The sequence below is a fragment of the Grammomys surdaster genome, unplaced genomic scaffold, assembly GCF_004785775.1.
Source record: "Grammomys surdaster isolate TR1022 unplaced genomic scaffold, NIH_TR_1.0 169, whole genome shotgun sequence".
NCBI lineage: Eukaryota > Metazoa > Chordata > Mammalia > Rodentia > Muridae > Grammomys > Grammomys surdaster.
In genome coordinates this window covers 16,720,631-16,734,636 of record NW_021604617.1, presented here as the reverse complement: position 1 = coordinate 16,734,636, position 14,006 = coordinate 16,720,631, and the positions used below count along the sequence as shown (strand labels likewise).

Sequence of the window (14,006 nt, the reverse complement as noted above, 5' to 3'; positions counted from 1 at the left end):
CTCATATGCTCATTGAATATTTATTCCTGTGTCCATACGACAGTTACCAGAATATTACCTTTCATTTGCAAATCGATCTTGATTGATTTGCTCTCCAGCTCTCCACTCTCCTCCACTAGTTCTCATAGTCAGTAGACTTGGTTTCTTATGTAGACAACGAAAGCCACCAGAACTTTTGGAGTCACCTACCCATGTTCACGCATCAGATTACTCTCCTGTGATGATCTGATTGTACCCTAGATAAAGCCAACTCTTCTACCCACCTACTGGCTCCTATCCTTTCCCTTGTATCTGAGTAAGTAGCTCCAGAATCTTTTCTTACAAAATTGTCTGTGTTCTTGCTTAATTCACATCACCACGGAGCTTCTTCTACTGGTGCCGCTTTATGGTGTGGAACTGGTTGAGTACAATTTAGCAAAATAACATACCTTTATACATGGTGCTATGTGATTGGTACTGCTGTATTCCCATGTCAGATATATGTATTTTTTTCCAAATTAAACCATAAAGTATATGATGTCTTTTTTGATGCCTGATTGGATCTCCCTCAAGATGACACGATACGTTTTTATACACGGGACATGATCTAAGATTTTAGTTGGACATTAAGAAAGAACTCTTGCTTTGGAGGATGATGATTGTGAGAGATTTTTAGAAATAGACTCGATGGGCTGGAGAGATGGCTCAGCTGTTAAAGGCTAGGTTCACCATCAAAACATAAGAAATAGACTTGATAATATTGTTTGGCTTGTAAATGATAACATATCATCTTTACATATGTTATCTTTAAAAATTGTTCTCTCTCTCTGTCTCTCTGTCTCTGTCTCTCTGCCTCTCTCTGCCTCTCTCTGCCTCTCTCTGTCTCTCTCTGTCTCTCTCTCTGTCTCTCTCTCTCTCTCTCTCTCTGTGTGTGTGTGTGTGTACTATGGCAGACTTGTGAAGGTTAGAAGATAACTTTGTGGAATTGGTTCTCTTCTTCTTCCTTGTACGTGGGTTCCAGGAATTAAGCTCAGGTTGCCAAGTTTGTGCAGCAAGTGTCTTTACTCAGTGAGCCGTATTGCTGACATCAATACCAGGTTATCTTTTTTTCGCAGAGGGGTGGAATGGACAATCATTCAAACTGCCCCAGCACAGTGATTTCTTAACTGTCCTTATAACCATCCAGTAAAAGTTAACTAAGGTCCTACTTCAGAAAAACACTGAACAAGTAAGATGGAATGAACCAGCCTTCCCCATTCTGTCTTTCCAGTAATAAACACTGGGCCACAACACGTGTGTCCTTAATACATGTTAGTTTCTGAGTGTACCTTCCTGCCCAGCATTCCCTTTGATGCACATTCACTCCTATCAGGCAGACATACGGGCACCAGCAAAGTGCAGTGCACAACTCTTTCCAGGAACTCCTGAAAGTAACCTACCTGTGGTAATTCAGCATGAGGTATGTGAGCGACGAGCCCCCTTTGATCTGAGCTTTTTAAAGCCTCTTTGCTTTTAACCACAGACATGTCCACTTCCCCAAGATCACTAAGAATGAGGTTTATGCTTTGAGACCCAGCCATGTCAACTGTGCCCTAAATTATACATCTGATAAGAACTTTACTGAGAGTGTGAGATGACATAGGATAAACAGCCACCCTTGGAGCCTCGAGGTCTCTCTTGTCAGTGGTGAGCATGATTCTTCCCAGTTGTTCCTCTGGTGACAGGCTCTGTGTATTTGAGCCTGGGTTATAAAGGTGGGTTTGCAGTTAAACAGGAAAACAAATGCTTGTTCTCTCTGCCTCTGTCTTTTCCCTCTTTCTCTCTCTCACCGCTTCCTGTGTAGGAACATCTTCTTCTGAAAGCCTTTGATGCTTATAATCTGCAAGTGAAAAAAAAAAGCACCTCAGTTATTTAGCTTATGAGCTTCTTCAGGCGCTCAATTATTTCTTTCTCTGGATAGTCATTTATTTTTAATTACGTGTCTGTGTCTGTGTGTGGGTTTGTGCATGTGAACATAGGTACTCTTAGAGGCCAGAATAGGGAATTGGGTTCCCTACAGAAGAAGTTACAGGTGGCTGTGGGCTGCTGGACATGGGATCTGGGGACTTAATTCGGGTCCTTCATAAGAGCAATAAGCACTCTTAACCACTGAGCTACTTCTTCAGAATACCTCCAATTCTTCCTTTTTAGCTTTATTCCATCTTATAGAATGTGATTTCTTTGAAGACATACCACCACTTATCTTTCAATTTCTCCGTTCCCTCCCCCCACAAATGCTTAACATTACTTTAAAAAATACACTGAGTGGTCTTCATCACATTGGAGCCATATTCTGTGGGTAAATGCTGTCATAGCCTAGAGCGGACATAAACTGTATTTGGTCAGTTGGGTTTGCTTCAGTGGAGAATAACCAAGTTACACAGCTTGTGAAGGCAATTCTTCAATGTCCGTTAAATCTTGCTCCATCATGGATACTCTGAGATAAGGGCCTTAGTAACTACTCTTTGTTGTCTGAGTCCACCTGTGAGTTTTTCTAATCACTCCCTGTCTCTGTGGAGCATCTTGGGAAAGGTAGCAAAAAACACAAAACATGGTGAAGCCCTCATGAATATGGGGGAGGGGTTTTGTTGTAGAAGGCAAAGCATGGAGCTTGAAATGTGTGAGCAAAAATGAACAAAACCAGGCATGATGTTATTTTGGCCAATGTTCTCTGAAGGGACACGTGTTAGCAGCTTGGTTCCCAGTCTTTAGTGATAGTGGGAGGAGGTGGAACCTTTAGCAGAATAGACCTAGTAGAAGGTAGTAAGGCTTTTGTGGCTGTGCCCTTGAAGGGGCTACAACCTCAGTCTCTTCCTCTCGTTCCCTTTGTTTCCTTTGCCACATGTTTTCATCACAAAACAGGGCCAAGGTATTGCAGGAAAGAAAGGCTATGGATAAGAGGAACAGGTAGAGGGGCTGGAGAGATGGCTCAGTGGTTAAGAGCACTGACTGCTCTTCCAGAGGTCCTGAGTTCAACTCCCAGCAACCACATGGTGGCTCACAAAATGGAATCTGATGCCCTCTTCTGGTGTCTCTGAAGAGAGCAACAATACATACATACATACATACATACATACATACATACATACATACATCTTTACCAAAAGAGGAACATCTGGGAAAGAGAGGTTAAGGCATTCAGGGAGGTACCCCAAAGCATAGGCTGTAAATTCCATAACAGCCAAGTGGCTCCACAAGCACCTCATTATCCTTAGAATGTACCTATGCAGAAAGTGGCGTGAGATAAACCAGAAGGTACTTTGTGACCTTTGACTTCATGTGTGTGTAGGTAGCATCTGGAGGTGGGCATGTCTGTGGGAACATTTTCTTAGTTGGTAACTGATGGAGAGCCCATCCCACTGTGGGTGGTGCAAATGGTCCAGGGATGTCTAAGAAGAGTAAGCAATGCTCCTTTGTGGCCTCTGCTTCAGTTCCTGCCTCCAGGATTCCTTCCTGCCTGTGTTCTTGTCATGGCTTCCCACAGGGATGGATTGTGATCTGGGAGTTATAAAATGAGATTAACCCTTTCCTCCCCGAGTTGGTTCTGGTCAGTGTTTTATCATAGCAATGAGGATGCTGGAAATTTTGTGGGGGGTGAGAAGAAATAGGCCCACAAAAATGTTCAGAAATGAAAATAGTGAGTTTGATGGTACATAAATGTTAAAAACGTGAAAGGGGGAAGGAGAAGGACGAGTGTTATCAGAGCTCCACAGATTTCTAGCTTGGATGGCTGTGGAAGGATCGAGATAGTTGGGAAGACAAAATTAGAATACAAGCGATTTGTATCAGGGAATGGCAGGTATCTGAGCATTTAATGCCTAGCTTACAGTACTGTTTGGGGAGGTTGTGGAGCCTGACTGGAGGAGGTAAGTCTCTGGGATGCAGGCTTTGGGGTTATAACCAAGTCCTACTTCAGCCCAAGCTCTTTGCCTCCTGGTCGGTTGAACGTGAAGAGCCAGTCCCGTGCTTCTGCTGCTGTGAGTTCTACGTTTTCCTCATAGCCATGGAGGAAACCAAAACTGTAATCCAAAGCAAGTGTTTTCCTTCTTAAATGTCTCGGCCGGGTGTTTTGTCAGTGTCAAGAAAAGTAACCCAGCAGCTGACTCAGGCAGATGCAGACACCCACAGCCAAACAGTGGATGGAGCTTGGGGACTCTTATGGAAGAATAGGAGGAAGGATTGTGGCCCTTAAGGGGATAGGAACTCCACAGGAAGACCAACAGTCAACTAACCTGGACCCTTGGGGTTCTCAGAGACTGAAGCACCAACCAAAGAACATGTATGGATTGGACCTAGGCCTCCTCACTCATGTGTAGCAGATGTGCATCTTAGTCTTCATGTGGGTCCTGAACAACTGGAAATGGAGCTATCTCCGTTTCTGTCTGTGGGATATGGTTTTTGTTTGTTTGTTTGTTTATTTGTTTTTTGTTCTTTGTTTTTTTTTTTTAAGCTGGGCTTCTTTGTCTGGCCTCAAGGGGAAAGGAAGCACCTAGCCCCACAGAGACTTGATGTGCCAATGTAGGGCCCTCCACCCTTCTAGAGGACAAGAGAAGCAGGGGAAGGGACAATTGTGAGAGAGGGTGACAGGGAGGGGGCAGTGATTGGGATGTAAAGTGAATAAATAAAGTAAAATAAAATAAACCCCATTGAATTCCTAGAAAATGAGGAAAAGTATCCAGTAGAGTCTCTAAATATCCAGTAATGGATATTTAGAGATTGCTCAGTCCCTGTTGTGGAGGTATTAAAGTGGTGAAATATTCAAAAAGCTGGACCCAGTGCAAGATAATTTAGTCACAGAAGGAATCACCATTGGGAGGGATCAGTACTGTCATTAGACAGTAGACCAGGTCTCATGGGACTGTCCTGACAGAATGGGCTGTTCTAGAAGAGCCTGGTACCTCCTCTCTATCCCACATTGGCATATGTTCCTTTATGTGGATTCCATTTGCCATGAAGCCTTCACCAGAAACCCCACAGACGCAGGTGCCATGGTCTTCAACTGGAGAACCGTCAGTGAAGTCAGTCTCTTTTCTTAAAAAACCATAGAGCCTCAGGAGTTTTGTTACAGTTATAACAACAATAAACAACCTAAGACAGAAGGCTTTTTCCTATGCCCCAAATCATGGTAAAACTAATATGAAATAACAGTTGGGGTTCAGTTCATGTGTACTCTTCTCTAGTGCTGTTCCTAAAACTTCTATCCTGTGAGGTCCAATGAGCAGCAGGATTTTAGTGATGAATTTTAGAGCATTAAGGCAGTACCTGTCAATGCCAGCTTGCTCTCCCTCCCTCTCTCTCTCCCTCCCTCCATCTTTCCCTCCCTCCCTCCCCCTCTGTGTGTGTGTGTGTGTGTGTGTGTGTGTTTGTGTGTGCATGTGTCTTAGGGTTTTACTGCTGTGAACAGACACCATGACCAAGGCAGCTCTTGTAAGGACAACATTAATTGGGACTGACTTACAGATTCAGAAGTTCATTCCCTTATCATCAAGGCAGGAGCATGGTGGAGTGCTGTAGGAGCTGCGAGTTCTACATCTTCATCTGAAGGCCCCTAGAAGACTGGCTTCCAGGCAGCTGGGATGAGGGTCTTAAAGTCCATGCTCACAGCGACATACCTACTCCAACAAGGCCACACCTCTCAATAGTGCCGCTCACTGGGCCAGGCATATTCAAACCACTACAGTGTATGTGTGTGCCTGTGTGTGTGTGTGTGTGTGTGTGTGTGCTTGTGACAGGCTGGCTATCAGCACCAAGCTGAAAGAGTACAAGGCACTAGTGACAAGAGGAACTGGAGAAGTCACCCACTGGCTTTGGGATTAGAATGAAGGGTTAGGCTGTAGACCTCTCGGTGGGTGGTGCTGGACATGCTAGAGAGTAAAGAGTGAAGGCTAGTGAGACGGCTCAGCAGGTAAAGGTGCCTGCTTCCTCTTCCCAAATAAAGTAATTAAAAGAAAAAGCAGAGAGCCTACGGAGTGGCTGCAAGACTTCCAGAAGGGTCCCTGAACTGGGCATGATGACAGGCTAGGGCGTGGGGACTGGGATAGCTATGATTCAAAGTCAAAACCGACCTGTAGGCAAATATGACTCAGTTTTTATTTTGCTTGTGTTGAACAACTTTGATTCTTGAGGCTGGCTCTTTCCTGTCACTTCCCTTCTGAGTGCTTGTGTGCACTGGATGAGAGACAGAGGGCAGATCTGAGAACCAAAGCTCGGATAGGGAACCCTGTTCCTTACTGATCTCTGGTGGGCCTTGGCCATCGAAGCAAGGACTCCTATTTTGAAAACAGGGTTTCCTTGAAGAATTTCTTTTATGCCAAATATGAGGTTATAGTTTTGGGAAGTTCCCCAACCCCCTTTTGATCTCTAGCAGTGATGTTCTTTTCCCAGGGCCACTGGTATTTTTGGTTTAGTTAAGGTAGAATGCTTCTGTTCATAGCATTGGGCGTGTTAAGGGAAAAGCCTCATCCTCATTGTCTTAAAGGGAATTGAAATGGAAATTGAAATTGGAAATGTGGAGTCGATGGTGGTTCGAGGGCATTGTTACTCTGAGGCATTCTTTTGTTCTTTTCCCAGCCAAGGAGAGCTGAAGTGGCTGAAGTTCAGAAGTCCTTCAGTGTGTTTGGGGGATGAGTAACAGGACAGTCAGTCCCTCCCCCACATGGAAGTCTGCTCATCTCCTTGCATAAAATAGTGGCATTTGGATATCACCTACCTTCACCTTCCCGTTGTGCTGAAACTCACAGAATGTGAGCCCTGTGCAAACGTCTACACTACCACATCGTTTAAGGAAGACTGACAGGGGAGAACTGTGTATATCCTTCTCTACTGACACCTATCAAAGACCTAGCTATGTTCTTATTTTTTTTTATTTATTTTTTTTTACTCTTATGGTTTTCTATTTCATGGATGAGGAGGCAAGAGGCTTAGGAATACTACTCTGGGAGCAGCAAGTAGGGAAAGCTGGGAAAGCCAGGATTGAAATCCAAACTTGTGTGATCACAAATTTCTATTATTCATGTGCAATTGCCACTGATTTTTAATGGTGGGAAAACATAACTACAGTTTTAAGTGGGAATAAATTTTTATTTATCTATTTTTAAATTTATTATCTTTAATTTTTTTTTTTTTTACAGTCCAGTCATTACCCCTGTCCTGGTCTGTCCTGTCGACAGTTCCTCATTGTATTCCTCTTCTCCTCCCCCGCCCCGTCTCCAAGAGGATGTCCCCCTTCTACCCCACCCTGCCAGGCCTCCCCACTCTCTGGGGTCTCAACATATTACATTTTAAAAAGTATTTTTTTGGTACAGATAGAATTATGTCACCTTGTATTTCCCTTTCTCCCTCCAGACACTCCCAGCTACCCTTCCTCGAACCCCTTCCACACACACCCACTCTTAAATGATAGTCCTTTATTATTGCTACATGCATATCCATACGTATGTGCTTACACACACACACACAACCTGCTGAGTTCATTTTTGTTGGTGGTGTGCATTGGCTTCAGGGCTGGCTATTCTGCGTCAAAGACTAAGGGGCTCATCTCTGGTAGAGGCTAATTTTCCTTCTCCCAGAAGTCAATGGTTGCCTGTAGTTCTTTAGTTAGGGGTGGGATCTGATGAAATCCCCTTCCATGTTAACATACCCATTGATATTGTCATTGCTCTGCCGTTGTTCATGCAGCCGTTCTAGGAGCTGGGTTCACAGCAGACTCCCTGGTCCGCTGGCTCTTACAACCTTCCATGATCGTCCCTGAGCTACAGAGGCAGAAGCTGCACAGCAGATGTGTTCACTGGGGATGGGCTTCCCATGTTCTGTTGATCTCTACATTGTTGCCAGATGTAGTTTTCTGTGAGTCTCCTTTTGTTGTAAAGAGAGACTTTCATGCTAGCTACATTCTTGATTGTCAACTGATGACATCAAAAGGTGTGGAACTCTATCATGAAGGGCTGGTTATACTTTTTTTTTTCCTGATTATACTTTTTAGGGAAGATTTATTCTCTCTCTCCTCTCTCTCTCTCTCTCTCTCTCTCTCTCTCTCTCTCTCTCTCTCTCTCTCTCTCTCTCTCTCTCTCTCTGAGTATGTGTTTTTGTGTACGTACAAGCACGTACGTATGTGCCTGTGTATACACGCAGAATCCAGGAGAGAGTAGTGTCAGGTGTTCCCTCCATCATTTGCTCTTTTATTCCCTTAGGAAAGGAGCCCTCCCTGAACCCAGGATGCAGGTCCCTGTGATCCTCCTGTCTTAGTCCTCCTTGGGGCTGGGGTTACTGGTTTGTTATGTGAGTTCTGGGACCTGAACTTACGTCCTTATGATTGCACAGAAAGGACTTACAGCTTGTGATCCATCCCTTCAGCCCCCTGCCCCCACTTTTAGTAAGTACAAAAAAAGAAATTTTCTTCCAAAAATTTATTTAAGTGATATTGTTACAAGATTTTTTTAACAGAATAAGAAGCTAAATTTTCCAATTTTTTGAAGCTTCAATAATTTAAAAACATTAAAACATTTAAAACCTAGTTTTGTTAAACATAAAACTAGGTTTGGATTTCACCCCATTCAGAGGAGAGAACTTTAAATAAATAAACAGTAAAGCTGAAATTTTAGTTAATATTTAATCTTATTTAGGACTTCCCTAGGTAGATCTGATAATCATGCCTTTAATACTTCAAAGACTTAAGAAAAAAAATAAATAGATCCATAAATATCTCATATAAATACAGGTTTTTACCTTTTAAATAATAAAATTTCTTAGTCTTGAATTTTGTCTTCTTCAGAAAGAAACATAATAAGAATGTAGATAATTCATTAAAATAACTTATGCCTCAAAGTTATCTCAGGATATAGTAAATACATAAATAATTTAAAGCCCACAGTAAAACAAACAAGAAGCAGAGGTTTGCAGAAGAACACGGGGGTTTCTTAGGCGCCAGCCTCGGTTAGGCCGCATGACGGACAATAGAGGATACACAGGTGCAGCCCACACCCACCAGCATCTTCTCCACCCGGAAATTGAAGGGGCAGTTCTCAGGCTCCCTCTTCAGGACCAGGATCTCTTGCTGGATGACAACAGAATTCATGTGGTGGTCCAACTTCCCCTCAGCGTTGACACAGCGCTGGTGGCGGCACTGTGCCTCCCAGATCACAGAAGGATATCTATCAGGGTCCTCATTGCGGCTGCAGGGGAGACAGAAGCCAGGAGGAAAATGAACGCTTGGTTAAGTGGAAGGAAAAGCACAGGGGGAGGGAGGAGGAACATACTACGACACATATGTGCACTGCAAAAGCTCTGCATGTTAGTTGCTAACTTCGGCTTGTCTGAAAATTTTGATTCTTCTCTTTCCATCTTTTCCTCCCGGATTCTTCATTTTCTGCCTCGTCTCTTTTGCAGTGATAAGGATCAAAGCCAGTGTCTTCCACATGATGGACACCCATTCTATCACGGAACTTGGTTCTCAGCCTCACAGACTTGAATTTTAAAGTTTGAGGAGTGTTTTAAAAGAATGTTTTTCGAAAGATAAACGGAATAAGCTAAAGACCACAGTGATTGAAACTTAATATTAAAAGAGACATTTTAAGGGTAGATTTGATTGACAGGAAATGACAAAGGGACAGATGACCAAGGAGTAAGATGGCTGTTCATCTGACTTGGTGAAATCGGTCTATGAAGGAAGGAATGCCAGAATTATATCTGAGAACACTTCGTGGGATGGAGCCCAACGATTATATGAAAATCTAGAAACAACAACAAAAGACCCTTTATATTCTCTTCCGTGTCCTCTTATAATTTCTGAATAAATAGTTCACTTTGACTTTTGAATCGATTGAACTATCCTTAGTATTGGGGAAAATAGAGAAATCCTATAGACAGGTGAATCAACAGTTTTCTTGCCACTGAAACTTATTCATATAAATTCAAATAATCAAAATACTGAGCCCTTTATGGAGTCTAAATAGTGTATGCCAGAGACATGTCATATATAAAGTGCTGGGGATGGAGGTAAAGTCTATCCAACAAAGGAGACGAAATATCCACCAGGATACTTCTTCTTCTAGCCATTCGAGTTTTATTTTTCTATGTCTTCTTCAGGACAGATAAAAAAACACCTAGTTAATTATTAATTATTTCAGCAAGTCTCTTTAATTGTAGGTCTGGAAGAAAAAAAAACTCATAAATATCCTGATTTCTAAAAAGTCAGCAATTAACATGCGCTCTCTTAGATGTTAGAATCATGGTTATCAATAATTTGGGTTGTTCTTTCTCATTAGTGATCACTATAACAGGTTAGGGTGAAGCATTCCCTGCTCTATCCAAGAAGTCTGTAGAGGAAACTTTGAGAACCATTGCTTAGCACAATGGATCTTCCAGGCCTCTGAAGATTCTGAGAGGAAAAAAATAAGAAATCATGTTCAGGGCATGTGCGGTGCATCAGAGAATAGAAGTTCTTACGTACTGGAGAGTCCACGGTGAAGTGGAACGGTTGAGGTAGTCTAAGGGCCTTCTGGAGTTCACTTTCGGGCTAAGGGAGTTAAGGAGTTTCAGGTTGACCTTCACATTCTGGAGGAAGTTCTTGGCCTCAGTGTTTGGACATGCTGAACTTTGAGGGATGAGTACTGCTGCCTTCACCGTAGCCTCCAGGCTCAGTAATATTAACAGCATCAGAGACTAGAAGGAAAAAAATAAGGTGATGGGGATTGGATTAGTATATGTTTTTTTTTTTCTGACAAATTCATTATGATGAGTATATAGCTCACTGTAGGAAACAAACGGCAGTCTGGCAAGATCTCTCTCCTACCATGTAAGTAATTTTAAATCTAAAAACCTTTAAGATGGCCAAAGTCGCGCTAAAAACGTAGAATTTATCTTATTTTTAACCAGCTTCCTACATTCTTTCTGTGACTGAGGAGGGACACGTGATGTCTTAGAACAGCAGTGGTCTTCGTAAAAATGTCAGTTCATGCCATCTCATCAGCCTGCTGGCTCATGAGTCAATGGGAACGCTAAATGACCTCGATTTTCTTGTCCTTATGCGGTAATGTTCTTAGTCACGCCTTCTGTAAACCTTGTGCACAGTCAAATATGGACCTTGGAGGAGAGGACTGTAGAAAACCTACCTGTTGTCGGCCCTCATGTTAGAATTAGAAACAGTATGTGTACACCAGCTATCCTCCAGATAGAAACTGAACCTCCTTTATGTTTTCTTAGGTATGTTTTCTGGTTCTAAATTTAGCGTGCATTAATTCTATAATGAAAATTGAATTTCAGAATATACCTTTTAAGTTAAGTTTATATTTTAAAAAATAGAAAGCTTTATTCAGAAGGAGACTTATACATGTATCTAATTAGAATCAAATGGTTTGGATGTCCTAAGACTTTGGTATAAAACAATAGAGCAAAAGTTGCTCCCAAGGCTTTCAAATCTGCAGGAACAGTAACCCACTGTATTCCAGATTAAAGAAAAAGGACACAAGAGAATTATGTCAAATCCTTTGCACTCAGAAGAATAGACTTTCTCATTGCATAGCGTCACGTGACATTTCTTACGTGGGTTAGTTTCAACACAGCTACCTTTCAGTTTTAACCTTATCTTCCTGACTGATGCTTATCAGTTCTTGAAAATGCTGTACAATGATTTAGGCATCTATGAAAGGTTTCATTTCCAGTTCTACATATACCGATTCATGGAATCCAACAGTTGGAGTTGAGCATTTCAAACCATGAGCAGCAATGCAACCTGGTCTCAATCAACAAGCGACTTGTACTTTAGTGCAGGACTCACCACAGACGAAGTTCTCCTGGGACTCATGGTTGCTTGTCGTGATCAGCTGGTGCTGGATGCGTTTGTGCCTCGTGTGAGGTGGATGAAGTGTAGCACTCCATTCTTTCTTTTTATAGGGTTTTACTCCCTCTGTGGTCACTTACGTCGAGAGTGGGTTGCGGGGGGTGACACCATTTGGGTAAAGGTTCCATCCTCAAATGAGGTCAGAACAGAACCACCCCTTTATGACGGGTAACATCTGTCTCTGAAGGTAGATGGGAAGGGCAGAAGTTCACTATGCAAAGAAGCATGACTTATTGGGAGCTGAACAGAGATGCTTTGCTATGGTTCAGCATTATGTGTGTATGGACATATCTGAAGCTATTGCAGAGATAGGCTCCATCTTAATGGTTTGTGAGTCTCTTGACAGTCTAGTGTCACCTGCTTTAAAGTTTGACTTGATCTTTCTCCCCTTTCTATCAGACTCCCTAGCTAGAAAGCATCCCCCTCCAAAAAAATCCCACTCAATATCTTGCTGTGTAAACAGACGAACAAAATAAATAATTCAACACTAATGGAACACATCTTACTTAACTGAGTTTAGTGACTGTTTTTCTTGAATGTCTACTCTTCGCAAGAAACAATCACAAAATCCAGTTAGTTATTAAGGAATAGCTAGAGACCTGAGGTTTACTAGTGAAGACATGGCTGCTGCGAGTTATCAAGAAACTCATTAATACTTGCTGTTTGAGTGAACTGAACCTCTACTGTTGAGGTTCAGTTTCAAGCCTTCCTTTTAAAGAGGAAGGAAATGGAAGTGAAAGAATAAGGGACCGATTGGACAAAGCGAAGAACGAATTTGAAATCAAGATGGAGGCTGAAAGATAACAGAGACACTGAGGTACTACCAGGTGGAGACTACAAACAAGAGAGGAGGGATGAGAAGGGAAGATGGAAACTCATGTTGTCTTCTCCCAGTGAAAGGACTTTTGTCTTTTAAGTCCCTGAGAAGACTTTCTCTTCAGGAATAGAGGATATGAGGACAAGGTGGTGAATAGGGGGTCATTAGATATAGAGGTCATCTGCATGTCATTATGGCAAATATGGGGGTCATTAGGTCATTGCATATAGGGATCATTTACATGTCCTTTTTCTTTGTCTCTACCTCTAATGAGTCAAACCATGTCTCACAGCTTCCCAGTTCTTCAGCTCCTGGTCTGACACTCAGCACAAAACCATGAGGTGAACCAGCAGCCCTGATCAGTAGATGGCACGTCCGCTAGGATTTCTGGATTCCAGTTGTGATCACGTTGTTCTCAGAAGTTGCAGCACCTCATACCTTGCTCCTCTTTCCAGCTTCCTGCTGGCCCACAATTCCGACTTTCACCTGCTTGGACTGTATTTGCTCTTTTGACACTTCTAATACCCCTGGAATGATGCTCATGCACACCTCTGGTTGCTTGTTCCCCTCACCCCATTCTCTAGCTTCCTGAATGAGAAACGTGAACTCCTTAGCTCTTGAATTAGTATTGCAGTTGCAACAGTTTTAGAACAGTCCCTTCTAGCCTCACTCCTACTATGCTCCATGTTAGAGTTCACCAGGTCCTGGTTTTCTATGTGTGCTCCTTCCTCAAATTACATACCCTCTGTTAAAGTACAACCTTGGCAATGTCCTTTTTCTCTCTGTTTATTAGCACTCTGGTTGTCTTCTAGGATTCTATTCACATAGCTCTTCTAGTGGGGAATAACATCACTGCAATAAACTTACTACAATGTTGGCTTCTTTACAGGCTAATGTGTTACTCATTTCCTTAAATTTTGCTGTATACAAAATAACCTTTTATATAACACAGGTCATCATGGATTCCTTTTTTAAAAAAAGAAAGATTTATTTATTTAATATATGTGAGTATACTGATGCTATCTTCCGACACACCAGAAGAGGGTATTGGATCCCATTACAGATGGTTGTGAGACACCATATGGTTGCTGGGAATTGAATTCAGGACCTCTGGAAGAGCAGTCAGTGCTTTTAACCTCTGAGCCATCTTTCCAGCCCCATGGATTACTTTTGACTCACTTGTCTCTGATATGTGGCTGTCTGTTACTCTTGAACTGCATATTGTTTTCTTACTGACTTTTTTTCTATTTTGTAAGTTACTGTAGGGTTTGGAAAATAACAGCTAAGCTTTTTTTTTTTTTAATTGAGTGACAATATGAAGCATTATGTCAGAAA

At 42.3% G+C, this 14,006-nt stretch overlaps 1 protein-coding gene across 1 annotated transcript; it reads right to left on the bottom strand.

Annotated features, from left to right (window-relative positions):
- Positions 1 to 8,950: 8,950 nt before the first annotated feature.
- Il17a (interleukin 17A) lies at positions 8,951 to 11,818 on the bottom strand. The gene is made up of 3 exons (XM_028766516.1): positions 11,792 to 11,818; positions 10,466 to 10,677; positions 8,951 to 9,188 (listed from the first exon to the last, which is right to left on the bottom strand). The coding sequence occupies exons 1-3, from the start codon at positions 11,816 to 11,818 to the stop codon at positions 8,951 to 8,953; spliced, it is 477 nt and encodes a 158-aa protein (XP_028622349.1).
- Positions 11,819 to 14,006: the final 2,188 nt, after the last annotated feature.

What these genes read in the sequence shown, in the direction of transcription:
- Il17a (XM_028766516.1), bottom strand. Translation starts at nt 11,818, where the DNA reads ATGAGTCCCAGGAGAACTTCGTCTGTG. An exon ending in CCAGGAGAACTTCGTCTGTG is followed by an intron (nt 10,678 to 11,791) that starts GTGAGTCCTGCA and finishes TTTTCCTTCTAG; the next exon opens with TCTCTGATGCTGTTAATATT. An exon ending in ACTTCACCGTGGACTCTCCA is followed by an intron (nt 9,189 to 10,465) that starts GTACGTAAGAAC and finishes TCTCCCCTGCAG; the next exon opens with CCGCAATGAGGACCCTGATA.